The sequence below is a fragment of the Rhamphochromis longiceps genome, linkage group LG22 (assembly GCF_057381845.1).
Source record: "Rhamphochromis longiceps isolate RC_006_pf linkage group LG22, R_longiceps_female_GT1.1, whole genome shotgun sequence".
In the NCBI taxonomy this organism is placed as follows: Eukaryota; Metazoa; Chordata; class Actinopteri; order Cichliformes; family Cichlidae; genus Rhamphochromis; species Rhamphochromis longiceps.
In genome coordinates this window covers 21,873,697-21,898,491 of record NC_140577.1, presented here as the reverse complement: position 1 = coordinate 21,898,491, position 24,795 = coordinate 21,873,697, and the positions used below count along the sequence as shown (strand labels likewise).

Here is a 24,795-nt window from a genome sequence, read left to right as displayed (position 1 = left end):
AAATGCATTTAGACAAGCTGACTTTATTCATAAAGATCTTTGCAGCACCACTTAAACCATTCTCACATGAAAAGGCCTGCATCGGACACGTGACATACATACACAGGTTTGTCTTGTGATGACTGGACATGTGCGTTTCTTTCCTTTTTCTTTTTTTTTTAAAAAGCCTGGTTACAACACGCATAATGACTGAAATAAACAAGCGGTGGTGAGGAAGCCCCGTGAAGACGCACATAAACGACATTCAGTCATGAAGGCTAACAGACTGTGACTGTAAAACATGAAAGTACGTAACAAGTCTAACCCCGTGTCCGGCAGCCAGTTTAGCCAAAAACGAGGTTCATTATCTCCTAAGCCCAGCTTCGTACGGCCGACCTAAGATCAAGAAAGTGCACGCCAGGAAGTAAAACATCATTGGTCCTGTCTTCTTTTAAATATGAGGGAGGTAACGATAAGGGGAGGCGGGTTCACGACGTAATTCACAGGTATCGCCACAATTTATATTTCTTTTCATTTATGTACAGTACATTCAGAATAAAGCCTTATTTAGTGCAGATACATGAAAATGTAGTGCTGTTTTCTTTTGTGTTTAAACCATCTCATACGTACAATATTTCATCTCCACCACACAGTTCTTCACTTTTTATGTACACGCACAGGCGACTCTTTTAAGATGTCACATATTCATATTCACTTTGCATTTATGCTCTTATCTCTCGTGTCTTGCGAAGCATCATACTCTGAGGACAAATAAAGGACGACTCACTGCCTTGGATGATTTCTCACTTGGTGTATGCATGTTCGGAGAAGTTAAAAGAACAGGGACGTTTAGGATGCTTTCCCTCGGAGTCCCAGTTCAGCTTTGTGTCTGTGAATTGTTTTGGAACACAAAATATATATATTTGTGCATTTAATCCCTTGAAGGAGAAAGATGCTAGAAAAGCAAAGGATTGTGGCACTATTCCTGAATGTTAATGATTGTATGTTAACGTGAAAGCTGCTAAATAACTTGGGAGGACTAGCCGCCTAAGTACAAACTCTGCTTCCTTTCAGAAGTAGACTACATTCTCTTAAACGTTCCAAACAAAAAGGAAAAAAAAAAAAAACCCCCAGAAAAATCACAACAAAAGTGCAAATGATTGTATGTTAACAAGATAAATCAACCAAACCCGAGTCAAAATCAACTAATAGCGACACATATTTACCCATACAGTATGCCGGAACCCCCTCCCCTTCATTCGATTTGCTCAAAGTTGAGGACGTGGCCGTCAAAGTGCGTGAGGACGTGCCGCTCGAAGAGCTGCTGCTGACAGTTGAGCGGGAACTGCTCGGAGCAGACGGGGCACACCTTCCAGTGGCTCTGGACGTGCTGCTCGAAGCTGCGCTGCTCAAAGTGCGGCGGGAAGATCACCTCGCACAGCGGGCAGCGCTTGTGAACGTCACTACTGCGGAAGGGGATGAGGGGAAAATGGATGAGGTCGGGGGTTGGTGGAAGGGGTGATGGATAGATGAGAGAGACAAAAAATTGAAAAAGAAATGTGAGTTTCCGTGTGGATCATTGTAATGGAGTAGGCCTCTTTTGCTCACAGACCAGATTATGACTAAATAATGAAAGCCAGAGACGTGCGCCTCTTGAAAAGCAGCTGTTGAGTCACTTGCAATAAGCAACTGTGTTACCCCCCCTGCAGGGTAATTATTGGCTCTGTGCGCTACTCTTCCCGTAAGAGCAGAAACAGATAAATTAATTCTGTCTTCATGTGATCCTCTATGTTCATAAGGAAGAAATCTCTGACTGTGTCATTTAGCATGTTATGTCATATATACTGGGGTTCAAAATGACGAGGTCTTACTTGGAGCAGTTTAAGTTCTGGAGAGAAAATGAATCAATGGCTACTTTGATACAAATCTTTTTTTTTCCAAGGCAAAAACTCCCAACAAAGCAGCTGTCTGTGCATCTGTTTTTACTGATGCTCTTGTGCGTTACTTTGTTTCATTCTTTATGTGTCGTGTCTTCTAGGACACCTTGTGTTGAAAATGAATGTCCTACCTGGAGTCAAAGCAGAAGCTGCTCCTGGTTTCACTGCGTCTGTTGGGCTGATGATCACAGGACTGCTGAGCCCCATCTCCCACCTTTGGCACACACACACACAAAAAGAAAATTTCCACTATTTGCTCACAGATCTGAATGCTTTAATGAACACCACCTCCAAAGACAATTACAGGAAAAAGGAGTGCGACTAAAGTAAATGAAGCGTGTGTTAGTAAACTATGTGTACCTACGTTTCTATTACATGACAGTAAACAAGGATGCCCCATTATCCGACAGTCTCTAACTCATCTTCTGCCTGTCCTTATGCAAAACCTCCTCTAATTACTCTCCCCCAGCTCTTGTTATCTTCATCTCTCTTGAGCTCTGAAGGAGTGACACTAATTAGAGCTTCATGCAAATGAGTTCAAAGCACCGTCTTTTAAGGCCAAGCTGCATTTCCCTTCGTTTAGCGAGGGAGAAATCCTCCAGAGACGGAGAAGGGTGAAGTAAACGCGGGATTATCGTGGCAACAACAAAAAGCCAGTGTAGGAGAGCAACGGCTGGGATCACATCACAGTGATTTAAAATATCCCTCAAAAGTTATGTAGAGAGGTCAATTAATGCTGCCAATCATGGTTTTGTATTTATTCAGAAATACAATGCATTATTTATATATAACAACACTACATACACTAAATATAAAATTTTAGCCAACAATAGGTTTTTCAGTTTTGAGCTAGATACACCGCTACTCACATTTTGTGGCTCCTCTGGTGGATGCTCGAGGGTCTCGGGGGGACTTGTGCTACGGGAGGGTTGGATGCAGACCACCTCTCGTTCCCAGCCTGGTGCTCCCGGACCCGGGCTAGACGGTGAGATCGGAGGTGCGCAGGGAGGGGTGCAGGATGGAGCCTCAGGTGGGGGACGGGACACGTGCTCAGGGGAAAGTGCAACATCCCCCCGATCTAAAAAGATTAACACATTAAAGCAGCAGGGGAGCAGCAGGGACACAGAGTGCGAGTAAATCATTTCAGTTTCTGACCCGACCTCTTGTGGTGTCGGTGGAGTAAGGATTGCCGTACTGCAGCTCAGCGGGCCTCTGCGGCACCAGCGGCGGAGGGGAGGGATGCTGGGGGTAGGGCAGAGGGTAGCGCAGCACCATTGGCTGCCGGACCTCAGCACCCTGAACAGCAACCTCCTGCTCCCTCTGCCTGGACATGTAACGCTGCAACTGCTACAGAAGAGATGCGAGAGAGCTTTACACTTTACACTTCACGGCCACACCTCATTTAAAAAGTCCTGGATATCCTCCTGATGCTATAAGCGCAGAACCGCAGTCAGTCTCAGTTTTATAAGTCATCAGTTAACATTTCAGCAGAACCTTTCTCACAGTTGGTGAGTGCGTTCATCTTAAGAGTTAAGTTTCCCGTCTACATTGTTTCTGCCCTTTGTGATTATATCTGAAGCAAGCGCATTAGTACCCTACTCATTACTGTAATGGGTGTCAGACTCTGGCTCCCTCTGCTCTGGCTTTGCTGATAGAAGCACTCACCCTCTCCCTTTCTTTGTAACTCCTTCCTTACTCTCCCTATTCCTCCCTGATCTCCTCTCTTTATGACTTCATTAGTGCGCTGCTATCAGGTTTAACATTTAAACCAGGGTTGGGAAGGTGAAACAGACATGTTGTGTGGCATTTGCACCATCTAATGGCACTGTACCAGTGGGCGAAAGAAGCAAGTATAGATGTATTAATTAGAGGAGAGTGGGGAGTGTTGAGTAAGAAAGAAAAAGCTATGGAAATGGTTCATACACCTCCTATAATTGAAAGCAATGACACTGGTCTGGGCTTCAGCTCAGTCTACATTGTCTAAGTATGTGAATTTGATTGTAAGTAAGAGCTATGTTGAGGCTAAAGTTTTATAACCTTAAGTTGAGGTCATTGTTGAAATATGCACAGTTTTACCTGCAATGAATAGATTCATTTATGCACAACTTGTGCCTGCTTAGAAATCAGAGTATGCAAAAGTTTCTAGAGTGCTCGGGCACTATGTGTGGAGAGAGTGCATTAACATTTTCACTGTTTTTAGACCGATTTCCATGGTGACAGTTGATTTTTCTCCTCTTTTCAGGCCAATATGGCCACATTTTATGTGCAGACAAGTGGAAAACCTGAATGAAAGTGCTGAGTTGCTGTTAAAGCAACAATGTTGCATTGAAATTCATTTAGAGAACACTGGTGGTGGCATCTTTACCTCCTGTAATTGCTCTTTGTCTCTGAGAGCCTGGGCAAGGTTGCGTTTCAGTTCGGTGACCTCGCTGGCTCTCTCTGCCATTTGGACCTAGTGAAATAGATAAAGACAATCAACTCACAGCACAGTGCATCTCAGCATTTTTTTTCATTTGACGTACAGACCTGTAAGATGGGCTCAAGAATCCCTTTATCAACAGCTCCACTCATGTTCAACTGTATTATCTTAAACTCATTTAAAACCAGGATTTGCCTACACTTTACTCTTACCAATTATTTTCAGATTAGCAATTTCATCCTCAACATTTAGCTGTGGCTCAATTTAATAACAGCTCGTTTAATCTATTATGTGTTGATAGCATTTGTTTTTGTTTAGTTGTTTCAGTTTTTCCAAAACTTTTATTTTTATTCTAACTGCAAATCTGTATGGTTAGCCAATAATTTTAATTGCCAACCATAGTTTTAACTAATAATCTTCAACTTTTTCCCCCTTAGTTGTACAATACCGCTGAAGGGCTGTACAGCTCAGGAGTATTTTCATCACGCCACCGGGCGGGGTAGCATGGACACCCAAGTTTGTGAACATGATGACTTAAGAACGATGCAATATAGGATTTTCAAATGCATACCATAGGAGCATCTACTGAAAATCTCAGACCAGTTTGAACGATTTTGATCTTGACCTCAAAGTCAGGATCAGAGGTCAAGTTTTTTGAAAATTCTGTCTACGTGATAACTTGAGGCCGATGTGGCCAAGGATTTTTTCAAATTGATACCATAGGTGCTCTTATCTAGTATTAAGCTATGGGATAGCATTGGCGACCACCAGTATTTTTATTCATACGATTCATACAGCTTTTAGTTGATAATAACCGCTTTACTTGTTGCTTTTATTTTGTGCCAACTTGAGAAGACCAAAATCAGCCTTCATACAGCCAGGTAAGTGAAAATATTTGGTTTTAATTTCACCTGGTGCAGCCTCAGATGTGTGGGCCTTGCTATAAAACACATAACATAACATAAAGCTGAAGCGGACCAGGGGATCGTAGTAAATCTCTTAGCCTCTAACAGAACTGACCCTGTGGGATAGTTTACATGGCCCGTTGCCCGTCTTCTCTAATTTCACCCCATTTCAAAGGTTCCAGATTCCCTCCCTTCCCATGGTTTCTCTTTCTGCTCAATGTCCATCTGTCTATCCCAATTTTTTCTCTCTTAAATTCTGTTCGCTTCTTTTGCTTCCCCCACTTGTTCTCTTTCATCTCCTTTTGTCCTCTCTCGTGTTTTCCTTCTATCATAAATTTACGGCACGGCATTAGAAGGTTAAGTTCAGGTGAAGGGAGTCCGCAGCAATGTAGTACTATGCACCCCCCCCCACACACACACACACACTTCATCCTATTCCTCTCCCTCTCTCCTTCCTCTGGGTGGCTGATGTAAACAGCCGTAAAGCATGCCGCTCTGCGGCTGCCTCGCTTGTCAGTCTCCGGGGCCATTAAGAGCAGCTTGGGACCCGGGGTGCTCGCCCCAGACAGGAGACTCTATCAAAGTTGAGGGAGAGCCGTATTTACAGCGCCGATAAACACACACTCACTCATGGAGATTAAATGCTATTTGGTACTTTAGTGGAGGTTCGCATTCAAAATGCAAGGTCTCTACTGAATCACGCACACATACCACACATGCTGGCTCACCCATTGGAAGGTATGGTCCATACTGTAAGTAGTAGAGCAGTTAGACATTTGTTGTTCTTCAGGCTTTGTGGTTCAGCAAATTCCATTTGAATGACTGGGTATTACATTAAAGTGTTTATGCATGGCACAGCAGACCGTCGTACAACAATGTTTTTCAGGCAGCTGTGTTTTATTTTAATGGTAGATTGTGCATAAAAGAGCATTAAACTGAATTTGACAATGAAAGCAGCACAGAGGGAGCCATGCATGTTAAGTGAAGATTTAAAAAAAGAAAGAAAGAAAAAAAATCTACCAATAGTAGAGGTACAAATCCCCACAATATGATATTATCACAATACATGATAGCATGTATATAGCATGATATGATATTATTGCAATTTTTAACAATTTGTTATACACTGAGTATAGATATATAACATACAGGAGTGTCCCAAAATGCACTATATACTTCGTTTTTTCTAATTCATTTCAGGTTTTATTTGGAAAGACTTGAGGCCATGAGCATATGACAGTTTTGGTTTTACAGTTTTTGTAAGCGTATCATTTTTGTGCCCATGGTCCGCCAAGTGACACTGGAGCAGCATTGCAAAATTTCCTACTTAGCAAGAAGCTTTTCAGTCCCCGACGACACTGCTCCAGCACATAACACAATTTATGCAATCCGTGGCAAATTTCTCAAAACAGGATCTGTTCTTGACAAATCACGCAGCAGAACTCCTGCTATTACCACCAGTGATGAAAACACTGAACTCCTGGAGCAGGAGCAAAGCCAGGGAAGTCTATACAGAGCGCTGCACTGGAACTGCACTATGTGGCGGCATACAGCTAGTCTTCAAGGTGCTGGAACATTAAGGCAAGTCTAGCAGGTAAAACTGCAACCACTCCTTTGTTGATGCTAAAAATATGAATAAACTCAGTTTCTGTAATTTGTATGAATTTATTAAAATTGTATAGTGAAATCTGTATATTGTGAATATACTGCAAATTATGTCCTCAAAGTTGTACTTTGTCAGTATTTATTTTAACCAGTATATCTCATTTCTGTTACTTTTTGCTGTGGAATGAGACCCAACACCCTCACAATCACATTCTCTCAGAGCTTTACTTAATCTTAAGGTTATGTCTTTGTGTCTTACTCTGAATCGCTCCTCCTCGTCAGCCAGCCGTTGTTTGAGTGTCTCGTTGATTGCGCACTGCTCCCTCCATTTCTCCTCCATCATTGCCAGCTCCTCCTCCACTGAACGAGTCTGCTCCTTCTCTGCCTCTTCCATGCACCTCTCCTCTACCTCCAGCAGCCCCTGCTCCTCGGCACCGTCCCTCAGCTCCTCCATATTCAGGGCCCCTTCCACCTCACTGTTTTCCTCAGCGCCCAGCCTCTCGTTCTCCACTTCTACCCAACTCGCCATCCTCAGGCTCTCTTCCGGCAGGCTCTCCTTCCACTCCTCTTTTTCATTCTCTTTGTCTTTTTCATTATCATCCATTTGTTTAACTTGACTTTCAACCTTCACCTCAGCTTTCTCTTCAAGTGTATTCAGTGTCTTCTGCTCCTCCTTCTCTGTGCACACTTGTGTATCAGCATTTGTGACTTCCTTGTTGCTGACGTCTGGAGTGATTGTCATCTCAACAGCTTCTTGTAGGACTGCCGCAGCTATATTTCCTGTAAAAACACAAAGTTACAATTAAACCTATTTAAATGTAAAGAGTTTTACACAGAGAAATATGAGCTGAAGGCATTAACCATAATTCAGCTCCTTGGCACTGGGTGGAAAACAGTGGGTCTTTCACTGAAACCCTGTGGAGAAATCTGCAGCAGCACAAGTACAAGGGTACAGAGTGGAGTTTTTATGAGCGAACTTATTGCAGCCTGGCAAAAGTGATCCAGAGGTGCACAAGGACACGAGAGAGAGACTGCCAAAATAAAAATTAGGCGTTTGATTTCAGTCAAGTACGGAGGTGGAAACATTATGTTTTGTGGCTATTTTTCTGCTAAAGATACAGGATGACTTTCCCAAAAACCCAAAAAGAATCCACACAAACATGTGGCAAACATGCAAACGCCACACAGAAAAGCACTGGCCAGATGGTGGAGTCAAACTGTAAGGCAACAGTGCTTTAGCAAATGACGTGGTTCTGATGAATTCATCAAGCCATGACCTCCAGCTTACAATGGGGCAGTTTTTAGCTGAATGTGAAGTGGTTAGGTTAAGAATTAGTGCCTCCAAGTGTGAGGCTGAAAAAGGGTAGAGTGCCCACTCCAGGTTGGGAATGATTTGTTGTCTCAAGTGGAGGAGTTTAGGTATCCTGGCGTCTTGTTCACCAGTTAGGGGAGAGTGACATGTGGATTGGTGCGATATAAGCAGTGATACGAATGCCAAACTGGTCTGTTGTGGTAAAGAGAAAGCCGAGTATGAAAATGAAGCTGTCGATTTACTGACTGATCTTGTTCCTACTCTCACCTATGGTCGTGGGAAACTGAGATTGTGAATACAGGTCCGCAGAGATAAGGTAAGGAACTCAGTCATTCACTCAGAATGACTGAGCTGCTACTCTTCCACATTGAAAGGAGGCAGTTGAAGTGGTCAGCCAGAAATGCTAGAGAAATTACATCTCTTGACTGGAGAAGGAGGCTGGGGAGAAGGAGGTCTTGGCGTCTTTGCTGTCTCCCCAACCTAGACCTGGATAAATGGCAGAAAATGGACAGATGGAATATGCCCTTTATCTGAATGTATGTACCTCCTGTTGGTGACTCTGGACTAGGGGTCAGTGGCTCCAGTGTTGTCTCAGTAGATGCATTTCTCTTTGGCTCCTGCAAAGATATACACATCAATGAAATGCAATTTTGCTGGTTTAGGCACATATGGAACTGAACGAAATGTTTCTTTTCAGCCTGATGAGCATTGCTAAAAATTACTCACCCCTTGGGACTCCGCTGTGTTCAGTTTGGCCACCTGTCTGCGGAGGCGCTGACACTCCCGGTACTTCTCCTTATAGTGCTCTGCAGCCATGTGGAGACGCAGCTTCAGCTCCTCCACTTCCCTCTGCAGCTCAGCCTCTGCCTCTGACACCACAATCATGCTGGGGGTCATGTCCCCATTGGTCCCAACACCCTGAACACACAGTGTTAAAAAAATTGATTAAATAAAAACAAACAAAAAAAAGTATTTGTGAATTCATTTATCTCCATTTTAATATAACAAATATTTGAGACTCAGAACGACTAAGGCAGGAGCTTTGTAATCTAACACAGTTCAAACTGTTCAGCAATAAATTATAAACAAACAAAAAAAAGGCTCAACGCCAAAATCTTCTTTGCACTGTGTTCTTTGTTAAAATGGTAAACAGTTAAAATTTCTCTTGCTTAAATCGGTTGTCCTCAGTTCTCATATAAAAATCATCCATCTAAATAAAACTGAAAAGTGTGAAAATTCCTTTCCATGTTTAGCTACAGATTTCCCTAAACTTCTTTTCCCTAAACACAGGGACAGATATTAAGGAAGTCGACCACTGACCACTTCCTTCTGTGCAGTGCTCCTCATGCGGTCAAGCTGGCTCTCCATGCGTTGGCACTCTGCCTGGGCATCAGCTAAACTGGCACGGAGCTTGTCGGCTTCTAAGCGGGCGCGGTAAAGCTCGGTCATCGTGTGGTCGCGAGTACTGGCTGAGTCACGCAGCTCCGAGGCTAGCAGAGAGGCCTGTTGCCGGGATGCCTGGAGCTGCTCCTCAGCCTGACGGAGCTGCTCACGTACACGGGCCAGCTCTGCCTAAAGACAGAAAGAAGAAATTTAAATATAGTGCAACTGATTTTACTAAAGCTATACCATCAAAATGCTAACCCTGCGATTAGTGGACATTTTTGTTTACATTTTGAGTACTACTTTAGTGTTGCCAGCAATAATATGCACAAGCACTTTTACTTTGTCAGCTTTGTGTGCCAGCAGCTCTTTCTCCAGACTGTCTCTCTGTGCAACGCAGGCCCTGAGCCTCTCCAGCTCCTCTTGGAACTGAGCGATGGTCACCTCCCGGTTCAGCTCCACCGCCTTTAGCATCTGAAGCTCTGCGCTCAGCTTAGTGTTCTCCAGTTCTGTGCTGCGCAGGTGGGCCTACACATATGGCGAAACAGTTAAACAGAACTGGTCAAGTAAGAATGCAGACAAAAACACACCCTCGGCTGGTACAAAAAAAAAAAAAAAAGTCAGCCTTTCACGTAAAACACTTCTTCACCTTATAAAGATCTCGCTCATCCTTCTCATTCTTCAGCTGGCTCTCCAGACTGTCTCTCTCTGCTGTCAGCTTCTTTAAGCGATCACGCAGACTGAAAGACATATTGAAAAACAACTTCTTTAGTGCTTTCTTGTGTCTCATATTATAAATCTAAAGTTTTCTTACAAAAAGCTATTTAGTGATTAAGTGGACACCTTAAACATGGCTTTACTGATGGGTATAATCTATGTGTGTATAAGGCCGGAAAATATCAAATGAGAGCCATCAGATGCCAGTGAAATATGTTAAAGCCAGGCTGACATATTCCTGTGCAGCATCTGGCACAATTTTGTATGCATGTTTAAACCTGGGAAGTAAACACGCATGCAAAACTATTCTACACATATTCCACATCTGTGAGGCTGATGTTAAGCTTGCTTAGATTTATGTAAACAGTCTGTCTTCAAATGGATGACTGATGGTTACATGTTGCCATTCTTCACTCACCAATCCAGCTCTGTCTCCTTTTGCAGGCCCCTCTGAGTGACTCCCAGCAGGTCCTCCTCTAGCTGGCGTACCCGGTCCGTAGCCTCTGTCAGCCTCCGCCTTACCTCCTCCCTCTCTTCTGACAGGCCCTGTGAAGAACGCAGCAGCTCCTGCGGGCCAGAGAGGTAGCTGTACATCAGCCTGACAGCCACTACAGTCAATCTCAGTAGCTGAAGAGCTCTATTATAGCCCTGCCAAACCCATTCACTATATTTCAAATACTACTGTCTCTATATATTTCTTATCATTTGTACAGCATAAATAGAATTTTTTTTTAATCAAAAGTTATGGTCAGAAGCTTAAACACACACAAACACTCCTCTTGGCCACGAACATCATAATAATTATGGACTTTTTGTGATTTTCTTTAACTGTCCTTTTTTCAGGATCTTTAAGGACTTTAAAAACAAGAATTGGGTGTAAAAGTTTGAATTTATTTTGGATTTTCCCAAATCCTTCTCTCAAACATGTCAAAAGTATACATACAAGCTCATACATATACATACATTCACTTATATCTTTTGTGAAGTGGTACTGAAGGTTCTACATCATCTTGACAACAAATTGTAGCTTCAGTTCGCCATAAAAAGCATTTATTTGACAGCACATATTGGACTGATCGTTAGTTAGAACAATGGGAAAGTCCAAGGAACTCAGTGAAGAGAGGGAAGTCTAAATTTACACAAGTTGGGAGGGTCTTTGGGAGACATTTGCAAAGAACTACAGATTTCAAGATCATCAGCTCAAACAACTGTATGTAACTCCGCTGTGTCTTTACCAAGGTTTGGAACTATCACCCTCAGATGAAAGGAATTTTGTTAGGATGTTCAGGATCAACCCAGGAAACACAAATCACCACTGTCCACAGTGAAGCAAGTTTTACATTGGCATAGACTTAGAGGGTGCTGACCAGGAAAGAATCCTCTGCTCCAAAACTGACACCTTCAAACTTGACTGAAATTTATAGCTGCCCACATGGACTAATGTCACATAATGCCTTCATCGTCTCATGTGACTTTTATGCTCACACAAAACAAAGATAGACAAGATAGATTACTGGAGGAATAAAGATGAGGCTTTCAAACCTAAGAATGCTGTACCAACTGTCAAGCATGGTAGTTGTAACATCATGCTCGGTGGCTGGTTTCCTGCCAGTCATACTGGTACACTACATGGAATGGATGGTATAATGAAAGAGGAGTACCTTCAAATTCTTCAACTTGGACACATGGGTGTTCCAATGGAACAATGATCTCAAACACACATCAAAACTGGTTTTGGATTGTATTAAGTTTATGGAATAGCCTTCCACAAGTCTTGATCACAATCCCACTGAAAACTCTTGGACTATGCTTAAGTGCCAGATCCGTGCCAGGAAGCCAGCCGATTTAAATGAAACTTTTCCAGGAAGAGTGGTCAAATATTAATCTGAATTATGCCAGAAAAAAAAGTCTGATGGAGGTATTATTTGTTAAGGGACATTTAACCAAATATTAAAAGTTTTTTTAGTCTGTGCAACTTGTGTATCCAATTCTTGTTTGTCATTAAAGATCTAAACTATGCAACCATGCCATCCTTTAAAAAGTTGAAAGAAATCATTAAAAGCCCCAAATTAACATTGCATTTGTGCCCACGATGACTGTATGTAAACTTCTGACCACAACTGTATTTAATTATTTATTACTGTTCTCGACCTCTACGGCATATTTCTAGTGCAGCTGTAACATGTGAATTCCCCTCTAGGGGTTCAATAAAGCCTTATCTCATCACTCATAAATAACTGGTTACAAGTTATGACTCATTAAGTCTTTTGTTGGACACAAAGCACAGAATAACTATGTAGATTCCAAAAAAAATGTTCAGTAGCATCCTGTAGTGGAAGTACAAAACAATTTACTGCTATCAAACAACACATTATATCAGTTTTGTTTTCTCCGTGTGGTGTGCCTGCAGAGGAAATACCTTGTTTGAACTTGCTGCGAATTAGCAGTGAACGACATTAAATCATGCATAGCTAATATTGGTTGTGACAGGACAACATACCTGTGCACACACCCTTCCTTTATTTTGTAGTATGAGCCCTTAACACACCCATTCTCTTTCACACACTAGGAAAGACAGACACACAGTTACACAGTCAAGGACATACAAGAGACAGACAGAGTGCACATGCACACTCCAACGCATACTCAGGCCCGTCTCCCTCTGGGCTTGGCTCTGCATAGATTACTGTATGATTTTTACGGCTGGCGTTTGGGAAGCACTTTAGCAGTGCGTAAAGACCTTATAAAAAGTATAGTCGTAAAATTAGCAGCCACAAAATATGTACTTATGTTTTCACGTTAAGAAACTCAAAGGATATTTTCATCAGCGAGCCACGAGCTAACGCACCTACTGTAAATGTTTTACAAATGACACACACACCCCTATTCACACAGGTCGTATATCTGCAGATGGACATGCCTGTTGAATGAAAAGCAGCATGGTAATAACAGAGCGTGTGTGTGTAATTTATGGCGATTTTGTCCTTCATAAAAAAAAAAAAGAAAGAAAAAAAGGGGGGAAAAAAGGAGCAACAGACTAACTCAAAGCAGCCTGTGGATCTACACCAGGAAGCTGCACTAGGGGGCGATAAGAGACTGGCTTCAAGCTCAGAAAAACCTGGCAACTTTCTGGGTTTCACTTCTCTCTGCCAACTCCCCTCTCCTACTTTTATTGAGCTAGCTTGAGGTGACTGTTTTTAGGCGTGTGTGCCAAGCTACTGCTTATCAAATGAGGATCTCATAAAATGCTAAAATGTGACTCATCCTGGTGAGTGAGTGAAGAAGGTGTGAGGGACATAGCGGACGAACTGGGTGTAGAAGTTTTTTTTTGTTTTTTTTTTTAAACTTTATTCATTTTGACAGATTTTTCTAAACGTATCATTTTAACTTGGATTTAAAATTTATTTCCTCGTCATGCCAATTAAGAAACTCTGAGGGAGAGAGAAAAAAAGCGAGAGGGAAGAAAATAAGACAGTGAGAAAGCAGTGGCCACTGCATCGCGTGACTGAGTGGTGTTTGTCCCTCAGGCTGGGCAGGGCTCTTTTTTCAGACAGGCGGTTTTGCGGACTACCCTCCTCTCATTCCACACACAGACTAAAAGGGTTTGCAAGCGGGTGGCATAATGAGTGCGTTTGTGTGTGTGTGTGTGCATGCTTGTGCATGTGTAAATGCACATTAGAGGGGCCCTGTTGTGTAGAACCTGAATGTGAATGTGACAGCCTAAGGGGACGGAGGGGACGGGGGTTTGTGCAGGCGCATGCACGTGGGTGTGTGTGTGCGTTTGACGTCATGTTTGTTCACTCTGTGGTTGCGATGGCATCGTCCCTGACGCCAGATGCCCAAGAAAAACTGTGTCCCAATTCCGTTCTGGCCCACTGAGTCAGGTCGTTAAAGAGGGAGAAAAAGACACACACACACACAAACACATGCACAAACAGACACACACTGAGCAGCTTTTTGTGTGTCTGTCAAACATGGAAACAGATTATACATGAATTTAGCCCTTTGAAGTTTTCAGACCTATGATCACTGGTGAGGAACTGGCTCCAAGCCTGTGTCCATCTACACACTCACCTGTACACACCCATACACTAAATACAACTACACACACACACCGAAACTGTCTTAACTCTCTTCAGTCTCAAGGTTGCATATATACCGTTTATTTATTTTATCCATGTACGGACATTTGAACTCTATTGAGTATTCCCAAATATTTTTGCTACTACGGGGCTTAGGGCGAGTGAAGACTTCAGATTTTTTAAATACTATTCTAAATAAAACTTCTGACTTTTAAACTGAAGACAGAATGAGCTCTGTTACTTAACGTTAGGAATATTAATTGCTTGGTTTGTGGGTTGGCTGAGGTTACCATCGGACATTAAAACAAGTTCATCATTGTTGGCGATGACAACAAGCAGATGAGAGATGTAGGCTCTGGGGCTAATCCAACATTGCTGACGTAGGCCTGTCATGTCACAACTGGATAAAAACCTGTGGGCTATTTTAAGGGTGGGAACATTGCTCAGGGTTCCAAATTTAACCGCAATTAAAAAAAAAAACGAAAAGAAAAAACGAGAAATACCAGTTATTTATTTTTAGACTCATTAATTAGGATGGACACTTATACAGGAGTTTTCTACTCCTAATTGAGAACTCAAAGTGCTTTTTTACTACGAGCCCCTTTTCACTCACACACACACACATTCTGACTTTATTCTAGGCCTAAGCTCCTTGTCAGACATTCATGCACAATGAATGTATCAGCGGAACTACATTTCAAGGATTCTTGAAATGAAGACTGCAGGAGCTGGGGATTGCACCACCAACCTTCTGATTAGTGGACGGCCCACTCTACCTCCTGAGCCACAGCTGCCCCTACAGGTTTCCCTCCCCCTCCGTGGGAGCCTGTACTATTCAAAACTTAGCCCACTACCTCTAACCTGGTTATGTGTCCGCAGCAGGCAGCACGTCTCCCTCTCCTGCTCCCTTTCCCTGGCCAGTCGCTTCTGCTCCTCCTGCAGCTGTTGCTTCTCCTCTTGCAGGAGACGCATAGCTTTCAGCAGTTCCCTGCGCTCCTGCTGTGCTTCCTCCACACGCTAACAGGCAGAAGGAGAAGCAGAAAAAAAATCAGATCGACTCAATTTGAAGGGGATTGGTCACGGTTATCTTCTGGTCTTCTGCAATTTATTACATTTACCTCTCATTTTTTCCCCTATTTAGAGTGCTGATTCTATAGTCAGTTACACTGCAGATCGCTGTTTGATGACTCAAGACCAGAGGGGTTAAGAAAACTGGGGAAATAAATAAATAATAACATTTTGTGCATTCTACCTCTAGCAGGCCCGTTTTGGTGGTGACGACCAGTATGTCGGAGTTGCTGTCATCCTCAGTAACAGTCAGCAGCTCTTCGGTGGGCGTGGCTGACCTGAACTGGAAGGGTGTGCTGGCTCCTCTGATGTCACCAGCGTGAGTGACGTAACAGAACTGGTAAAACTCTCCATCAGATTTAGGAACATAATAAGCTGCACAGCAAAGAAAAAAGAACGTAATGTTGGCACGTAAGGGGGGCACGTTGTGTCCTTCCTTATAATCGTTCACATATACACATATATCTCCTGAAATAAAAGCTTAAGTGTCAGGTGCAGCACGAAGAACTTAAACTGTGAATCATCCAAAGCTCCTTCTTTATAGACCAAGAATAAAAACACGCAGCTGGAAATTAACATAATGGGTTCTTTTATAGACCAAACCTGCTCAAAACTGTTCTAGACTGCCTATATTTACAATATCACCCCAAATATCCATCCAACTGTTCTGCTTCAAAGCAGAGAAAGAAAAAATCACCAGCATTGAGAAGACTTATGCAGAGGATTTAGCTAGAAAATACATTACATATGCTGGGTTCGAGCATTCCAAGGTTACACTGGAAACTGAAGCACATTATTCAAGTGTGAGCCCTGGTCCTCTAGGGCAGTAGAGGAATATCCAGAAGCCAACTGGTTTTACTGACTCCTGACACACCGCAGCGTGCTCTCATATTTTCACTGTGTAATGTCTGACCGTTCCAGGCCCAGTAAAACCAGTTTGCAGGCCCTCAACTGTCTGTGTCTGTGTGTGTCTGTGTGTGGTTTGAGAGGTGCTCAGGTCCCAGGCCTCAGTTTGCGGTCGTGTTCCCTTATTAAATAAAAGTGCTGGTTTTTATATGCACTGTAAAATGGAGGAGTAACTTTGGAATACCCTGGGTTTGTATAGTGGTTTAAATAGTATGTAAGTGTGCGTGCTTGTGTGTGCTGTACCTTGAAACACCACAGCCCTGTGCGCAGTACTTCCTGGTTCATAGTTTTCAGGCATAGGAGACCAAACGAAAGTGTAGTAATCTCTGGCTGTGCTCCAACCCACCTGAGGAGACATTAAAAACAAAAATAAACAAACGATCCCACAGTGTAAAAGTTGTGTGCTGCAGTTCAAATCACGCTGAAGAAGGCCAAATTTTCCAGCAAACATGTGTTAATCGTTAGATCTGATTTGAAAAGATGCTTGATGAAGCATTCTGGAGGACTACATCCAATGTTCAAAGCAAGAATGGAAACATTTAAAACCCCTCATTTCTCCACACACCTCCTCCCCCTTTCACTCCTTTCCCTCAGTTCCTTCCCCTTTTGGACCCACAAAAAAGAGGACCAGCAAAGGTGTGAGAAAAGGGTGGAAGGGCAAGGGGGGCTCGTCTGCATACAATCGGGGGCTCGTGGGGGCTGCAGAGACTAGCCAACAAAGAAATGGGGGGGGGAGGGGGGAGGCGAGGGAAGCGGGAGAGTGGATACAAATAAGGTGAAAATTTTACAGAAAATGAGAAGGGAAATGTAATTCCCTGGATTTCACGTGTTGTTAGAAGACAGATGATGAAAGGTCGTCGTGCCCGTCCCAATTCAGCTCCGTGCATTGTAAATCTGTCACATACAGCCGCGCACGCGCCCCGTCTTGGACGCACGCGCACACGCATACCTCCCTGCAACTCGTACTCATAAGTACGCGATGCATTATTGTGACATTACATAACTACGTTTCAGCTGCAGTGAACTCAACCATCTGTGGAAGTGCAGGACGTTTTGTTTTCTTAAAAGAAAAGAAAAAAAGAAAAAAAAAGAAGAGTTAACCAAAGAATATCACACTTAGATGATCAACAGGCAACGCTTGCTGATTTTCTCTTTAATGAGCTGAGTTTTTAAAAAACTGTTTCTGTAGGAAAATATTAAAATAAATGACTTTTAACTGATTAAATCATTAAATGACTTTCAAGTACAAAAAAACAGTCAACAAAAACAAAACACGGAAGCTTCAGGTGACGACAGTAAATCACCCGAGCTACTCAAAACGTTTGTCAGGCTTTCAGATTTGATAATGTTGTTGCACCGAAACGTAATTGCAGTGTGTGCCGCATCAACCCCATTACGCTGCGTATAATGCTGCTCCAAACAAATGGTAATTGTCAACGTGAAATCTTGCTGCCAAGAACATTCCTTCCACCGCCAACAGCATCTGAGTGAGAAGCGGGGCTGCGATGGGACTCCAGCCAGGTTTGTTCGTGTGGTCATGTGTATTTGCTTAAGAGAGAACAGACATAAATAATTTTGCTAATTGCAGAGTGAAGTTGACTGACACTTGGTTAGGTATGGTGTGGCATTCCAACAGATGAGTGCTGTTATAAAATAATCACAGGCAAAGCAGCTATCAATCATTCATCCAAGGTGTGAGGGAACAGCACGATGACACTTTAATTATACACTCACACAACGGGTTTCTCCCTGCCGACCCAACGAACATGCCACAACCAAAAACCTCCACGGGGCTTTTCAGGGAGATGAATGTGTGTGTGCATTAGCGTGTGTGTGTGCACGTGAGTCAAACATCAAACTAAATCAGGCTGTCAGTAGCCAAATAAAACAAATATGTTGAAATGTTTTTCAGTGACGCAAAGAGACAAAAGAAAGAAAGCTAAGCAAGCTTGACTGTAATAGGAACTGTTGATCTTCACTGTGTATGTGAGTACTGTTTCAATGCAACACCATCTAGGAGCACATTTGTTATGGCAGGATCCTTATTGTGGGCTATGAATATTTTCGACCACTAGGGGGTGTCTGTACACAACTCAACTGAGTACTGCCTCTCTGAGCCACCTGAGTCATCCTCTTAGCAAGTCAGCTTTGTTACTCGGTCTCTCGGCTTCATTACTCAGTCTCTCTAGCGTTCAGGTAACGCCTGTGGATGTCGGAGGTAAGAGGAAGAAAATATTCTCTTTCTGAGTCATCTCTGTGGAACAGTTTTGCCTCCAGGACTCAAACACAGAGTATTCAACAGTGAGTTCAAGACGTTTGAGGAAAAAGTCAAATGTAAACAGTCATTTTTTTTTTAAATAAGCAAGCTTACAGTTTCCAAATACCCAGTGAAAACCATGCAGGGGAAGTCTGATACTTCATACCTCTGCCAGAGGCTCTGAAGTCTCTCTCTGTGCCATGTACAAGCTGAGTTTCTAGATCAAAAAGAATATCTAGGACATCAAGGCGTCTTCCTATTTGATATGTATGTAGAGCTGATATTAAATGTACAATTCTGCTCACAATGGTACAAAATCCTTCAAACTAATTTCTGGAGCCAGATCTTGACTGACTCCAAAAGTTAATCACCTCTAATTTAGTCTAAGTCTGTTGGAAGTAATCCTTCCAACAGAAACAAAGAAACTAAACCCGCCCAACTGAGGAAAAAGGAGGTAAAAATCATTCAAGTGATTTCCAGTGGTCATTACCATTTGTAAAACCCCTTTAAATACTAAACTTGATTACCTGACAAAATAATTATTAGTTGAAATGGTTAAATATTCTTGTAACAGACAGTATACACTGATACTGCAGAGATTTTGCTGCTGTAAAATAACATCTCTGTGAACACACACAAAAGACAGACGTATACGTCAAAAGGATTAAAGAAGCGTGGTCTGCTTGCTCCCTGCCATGAAGCTCTAACCATCAAACAGGTTTCATTAGCACGGATTACAATAATTACATTTTCCAATCAACTTTTTTTCCAAATAAACGCGGCGTCTTTATTCTTTTTTAATTGAGCTGGTGGATTTGAAGTCAGTTCTTAAACAACGATAAAATGTTTGTCTTTTGACTTTACGAGACATTAAGCTTCCTCATTCGCATTTCCTGTTAATTACGTGTGAGATTTGATGGCCCCGATAAAAGGACGGAGCACGGGGGGATGCTGCTTAGCAGGAAGCAGCGAAAAGGATGGAAAGAGATGGTGAGCCAACATGCCAAAAGTGTGTGTGTGTTCTTAATAGGAATCAGAATGGTTCATAAAGAGTACCAAATGATTGCCTCGTCCCCCTTCCAGTGAGACCTACTGTAACCAGCCCACCATGCACACTCTTCCTCCTTCTGCATGTAGAGCAACCACACCAAAGCTTGCGGTGAGGTTTTAGGCATGTAGAGAAGAGCTCAGCCATTAGCGTCAAGGCGGATGTATGTGTTAATGTGCCAAGTACAAACCTATGGCCAATTAATAAAACGCTAACACATAATCCATGTCAAAAAACACTCGTATAATGGGCGGGAAATTGTTTTATTCACTAAGTATGTCTCGGTAACACAAATGATTCCTATTATATAAACGTCTGGTCTTTAACCGATTATGCCTGCTTTTGTCTTTGAAGCGTGGTCTGAGTAATAGCAGCTGTAGTGTGTGTGTGTGTGTGTGTGTTTATGTACCTTGAAAATGCCCACCCAGTCTTTGGGGTGGGGAGTAATGTAAGGGGTCAGGGTGTAACGACACTCCAAGGGTGCCTGGGGTAGGAAACTCTTCCCCACATTCTGAAAAATAACGTGGGCAAAGTTGGACGTTTCCATCACGCTGACGCTGCTGCCCGGAGATGAATCCACCACCTGGAACGATGACATTGTTTCCTGTTGGTCACTTCATTTGTCTAGAAAAGCGAAAACAGCATAGACAGAAATAAGTATGGAGTGAAAAAGCAAATATTTAACACAAAAGCTGTTCCAAAATGATGCAATCTATTAGAATCAAATGATTCCAAGTGTCTCAATTCCTTTATGCTCTGCTGGCATGTTTTTCCTTGACACTTGTACATTGCAAAGCAATGACGTGCCATAAAGCTTCATGCCAGTTAGCTTTTGCACTCCTGAGTCACACGCAATCCTTTTGTTGACACTGTGTTCAGACTTTGAGATGATAAAGCAGTTGCACTTACACTAAAGATCTGCGGAGGCCTGACTTTCTCTCCCACTCATAAAAGTGATGACACCATGTTTACCCTTTCTGCACCTGAAACAGGTAAAAGTGTACACAAGTGTATCTCCCACAGAGCGAAGAAGCAAGCAGTCGTGCTGAATGTTTAAATATGCATATCAAACTGGAAAATTCGGTTCTTCAACTAGACTATAGGCTCACTGCTTCTCAGGAACCAAGTGTGCTACACCTCTATAAGAGGAAGTTTATTAACATTTGTTTTTCTATGAAGAGAAATATGTCTCAAAAAGGTTGCAAAGGCGTACAACATGATATACAAGCATAAACTGAGCTTTACAAATGTGTGAAATGATTTGTGTGTAACTTTTGAGGACTCAACGCACAAATACAAAGGAGTTTGAGCACAAGTAAAATTATTTCACAAATATGTACATCTAAACTGATACTGATCACTTATGCACAATATATTAAGTTTAGCTCAAAAATCCCAAGTTTTTGACTTCTAAAAACCTTTCTATGCGTACAAATGTGTAAAACCACACGTAACAGCTCTGTCGCTCCCTTACAAAACTTTAAATGCATGTGAACGAATCGCCTAATACGCACAGACCATGTCGCATGCCCACATTTAAGACAAATTGAATGCTGCCAGCTGGTTTCAAGTGCCAGTGCAAAACTGGGACATCTGGGCAGCGTTTTTTATTTTTTCCAAACAAAGTGAACATTTCTTTTTCTAAAAAAACGTAGAAAATGTGATTAACCAGACATTACACGATAGCCTATAAAATATAATATATGGTTTCAATAATCTGCTTTTACATGTTGAACATTCTTCCGCTGGGAAAAATCAACCAGTGCTTACAAACAAATCATTGCACACATTTGTAAATCTTAGTTTACGCTAGTGAATCATATCCCACGCATTTGCAACCCCTTTTGAGATGTATTTCTCTCCATATTTTTCCTTGCTTTAAACATATTAGACCACTTGATTAATTACCAGTTATTATTGGGTTGAACCCTCTTTTACTGGAAACAGTCCTCTTTAGTTTCGGTCAATATTGACATGATAGCATCATACAGTTGCTGAAGAGTTGTTGGCTGCACTGGGTGGGAATCTCCTGTTTCACCACATCCCAAAGGTGCTCTATTGGATTGGAATATGGTCATTGTGGAAGCCATTTGAGTACAGTAAACTCACTGTCATATTCAAGAAACCAGTTCGAGATAAACAAGCTTTGTGACATGGAACAGTATCCTGCTGGAAGCAGCCATCAGAAGATGGGTACACTGTGGTTATGAAAAGATGGACACGGTCCTCAAAAATGGAATAATATAGTAATAACAGGCTTTTTGTTTAAAAGATGCTCAGTTGGCCAAAAGTGTGCCAAGAATATATCCATCACAACTCCATCAGCCCGAACAACTGACAGAAGGCAAGACGGATCCATGCTTTTATGTTGTTTGAGCCAGATTCTGACCCTTCCATCCAAAAGTTGCGGCAGAAAATGAGAGTCATGATGCATCTTTTTTTCAATCTTCTATTGTCCAATTGTGGTGACCCTGTGTGAACTGTCGCCTCAATTGCCTGTTCTTAGCTGACAGCAGTGGTAGCTGATGTGGTCCTCTGCTGGTGTAGCAAACCTATAACAAATTTTGCTTTTTTTCATAACTTGGTTGTAAAAAGTTGTTATTTGAGTTAGCGTTGCCATCCTATCAACTTGAATCAGTCTGGCTATTGTCCTCTGACCTCTGGAATCAGCAAAGCATTTTTGCCTAGAGAACTACGGCTCACTGGATATTTTATCTTTTTCTAAAGAATCTCTATAAACCCTAGAGATGGATGTGGAGGTAATTACCATTAGCTCAACCATATCTGTAACACTCAGACCAGCCTATCTGGCAACCACAATCACAAAAAGTCACTTAAATCACCTTTCTTCTGCTTTCTGATGCTTGGTGTGAACTTCAGCATGTCACCTTGTCCATGTCTACATAGCTAATGTGTTGCCGCCACGTGGTTGACAGATTAGGTAATTATGTAAACAAGCAATTGAACAGGTATACCTAATAAAGTTGCCATGAGTATATATGTCATTATCAATTAAGCAGACAAAAACAGGCCTTCCTCAAGCTGTGAAAACAGAAAAAAAAAAAACATCTGAGAAATTGCTACAATATTAGTAATGAAAAAGTTTGGTACATCCTGAGAAAGAAAGAAACCACTTGTGAACTCAGCAAATCAAAAAGGCCTGGACGTACATGGAATCTAACATTGTTGCATGCTTGCAGAATTTCTTCTATGGTGAAGAGAAACCCTTTCACAACTGCCAACCAAGTGAACAATACTCTCCAGGAGATAGGAGTATTGATATCTAAGTCTACCATAAAGGAGACTGCATGAAAGTAAATACACTGGGTCCACTGCAAGGTATAAGATCTCATAAGCCTCAAGAATAGAAAGACTAGATTGGACTTTGCTAAAAAAAACAAAAAAAACAAAACAAAAAAACAACAACAACAACAAAACATCTAAAAAAGACAGCACTGTTCTGGAAAAACATTCTTTGGACAAATGAAACCAAGATCAACCTCTACCAGAATAATGGCAAGAATAAAGGATTGAGAGGGTGTCAAAAAGCTCATACCACATCATCTGTAAAACACAACAGCGGCAGTGTGATGGCTTGGGCATCCATGGCTGTCAGTGGCACTGGGACACTAGTGTTCATTGACGATGTGACACAAGACACAAGCATATGAATGAATTCTGATGTTCAGAGATACTGTCTGCTTGTTGATTGGGCGCCGTTTCATAATACAGATGGACAATGAGCCAAAATATACAGCCGAAGCAACCTAGGAGTTTACTAAAGCAAAGAAGTGGAATATTCTTGAATGGCCAAGTCAGTCACCAGAGCTTAACCCAATCAGGGATGCATTTCACTTGTTAAAGACTAAACTTTGAACAGATAGGCCCACAAGTAAACAGGAATTGAAAACCTCTGCAGTAAAAGCCTGGCAGAGCATTAAAAAGGAGGAAACCCAGTATCCAGTGATGCCCATGAGTTCAAGACTTCAGGCTGTCATTGCCAGCAAAGGTTTTCAACCAAGTATTAGAAATGAACATTTTATTTTCTTAATTTAATTACCAATTACTTTTGAGCACCTAAAATGAAGGAGTTGTGTTAAAAAACACTTTAGTTCCTCACATTTCTATGCTCTTTTTGTTCAACCCACTGAAATCTGCACTTCAACTACATATGAGTTGTTTCATTCACTGTGGTGATGTACACAACCATAATTTGAAAAATGGTGTCTCTGCTATGGGCATCTCTTTAAAGACATTTTTATGCAGTACTACACTGCTGAAAAACTAGGGTGTTAAATAGGAAAAAGCAGAGGTATCAGTGACATTATAATTATAATCTCTTGACATTGTTCACGAGTGTATAAACCCCCATATATGAAGAAACCGCCCCACCACTGTGATGAAACAGCTGACTTTAAACTGCACAGTCAGGGCTATTGTTCGTGGTCAAGAAGAATGATGCAGCTGCTTAGCATCACGGTCACCAAGTCATCTCCGTAACTGCGAAGCAAGCTACAACGACAAACCCTAAATCCCTGCATTTCCTATACACCCAACCCTGGACTGATAAACATAACGTGCAAGTCTAAGTCATAAACTGATGCTCGGTTAAGCTAAACAGCTAACGTACAACGTCTGACCACTGATCCGCTTCGACCAAAACACGACGAAGGCAGCACACAACGGCTAAAGTAGAGCACAGCCCTTTAAAACTAGCTCAGTTAGCCTGGAGTTAATCTTATTTGTTATGGCTAAGGAGCTAATATTAGCTTGTGAACAGGCCATGTCCTGTCAAGTCACCAGCTAGCTAAACATTATACTAGTCGGACAGCTAGCTGTCTGGCTGAGAAAAGAGAGCAAAGATTTTCACGAGCGTTATTTTAGTCTGAATTTAAAAAGGGTACCCTTTTCATTGGATTTCCACTTGCAAAACAAAGTGAATGTCTGCCGGCCTGGCCGATGTTTTTGCCAGTGTCCCCGTTGTTGTCAAAGCTCTGGCGATGATGCGTCTCTCTCTTCCTGAAAGAGAAAATGATGCTGGACTTCCGGGATGCTGAGAAGTACCAGTGATGCTGCTAGGAATAGAGGAGACGACAAGAGGTCAACGTAACAACTTTATTATTTACTCGGGTGACTTAAATCACTTTAATTATTATCCTCGCTTATTTCACTTATAA

General features: G+C 42.1%; 1 protein-coding gene across 3 annotated transcripts; it reads right to left on the bottom strand.

The window, feature by feature from the left end:
- Nucleotides 1-33: 33 nt before the first annotated feature.
- On the bottom strand, nucleotides 34-24,649 carry tax1bp1a (Tax1 (human T-cell leukemia virus type I) binding protein 1a). 3 transcript variants are annotated; one of them, XM_085397144.1, is made up of 18 exons: nucleotides 24,523-24,649; nucleotides 20,028-20,242; nucleotides 16,557-16,659; nucleotides 15,592-15,782; nucleotides 15,201-15,356; nucleotides 10,676-10,824; nucleotides 10,190-10,280; nucleotides 9,883-10,068; nucleotides 9,478-9,729; nucleotides 8,884-9,075; nucleotides 8,702-8,774; nucleotides 7,105-7,625; nucleotides 4,282-4,368; nucleotides 3,077-3,263; nucleotides 2,786-2,994; nucleotides 2,048-2,130; nucleotides 1,206-1,445; nucleotides 34-868 (listed from the first exon to the last, which is right to left on the bottom strand). In XM_085397144.1, exons 2-17 carry the CDS (start codon nucleotides 20,214-20,216, stop codon nucleotides 1,235-1,237), a joined length of 2,880 nt encoding a protein of 959 aa, XP_085253270.1. In that variant the 5' UTR covers nucleotides 20,217-20,242; nucleotides 24,523-24,649; the 3' UTR covers nucleotides 34-868; nucleotides 1,206-1,234. The 3 variants fall into 3 exon arrangements, with proteins under 3 accessions (XP_085253270.1, XP_085253269.1, XP_085253268.1); XM_085397143.1 differs by adding an exon at nucleotides 20,528-20,601 and having other exon boundaries at nucleotides 34-1,445; nucleotides 24,523-24,621; XM_085397142.1 differs by having other exon boundaries at nucleotides 35-1,445.
- Between the last annotated feature and the right edge of the window lie 146 nt (nucleotides 24,650-24,795).

Excerpts from the sequence above, each read along its gene's own strand:
- tax1bp1a (XM_085397144.1), bottom strand. The coding sequence starts at position 20,216 with ATGTCATCGTTCCAGGTGGTGGATTCATCTCCGGGCAGCAGCGTCAGC. Across the intron at positions 16,660-20,027 it reads ACTGGGTGGGCATTTTCAAG|GTGGGTTGGAGCACAGCCAG; the intron begins GTACATAAACAC and ends ATGTCTCCTCAG. Across the intron at positions 2,995-3,076 it reads CTCCACCGACACCACAAGAG|ATCGGGGGGATGTTGCACTT; the intron begins GTCGGGTCAGAA and ends TAATCTTTTTAG.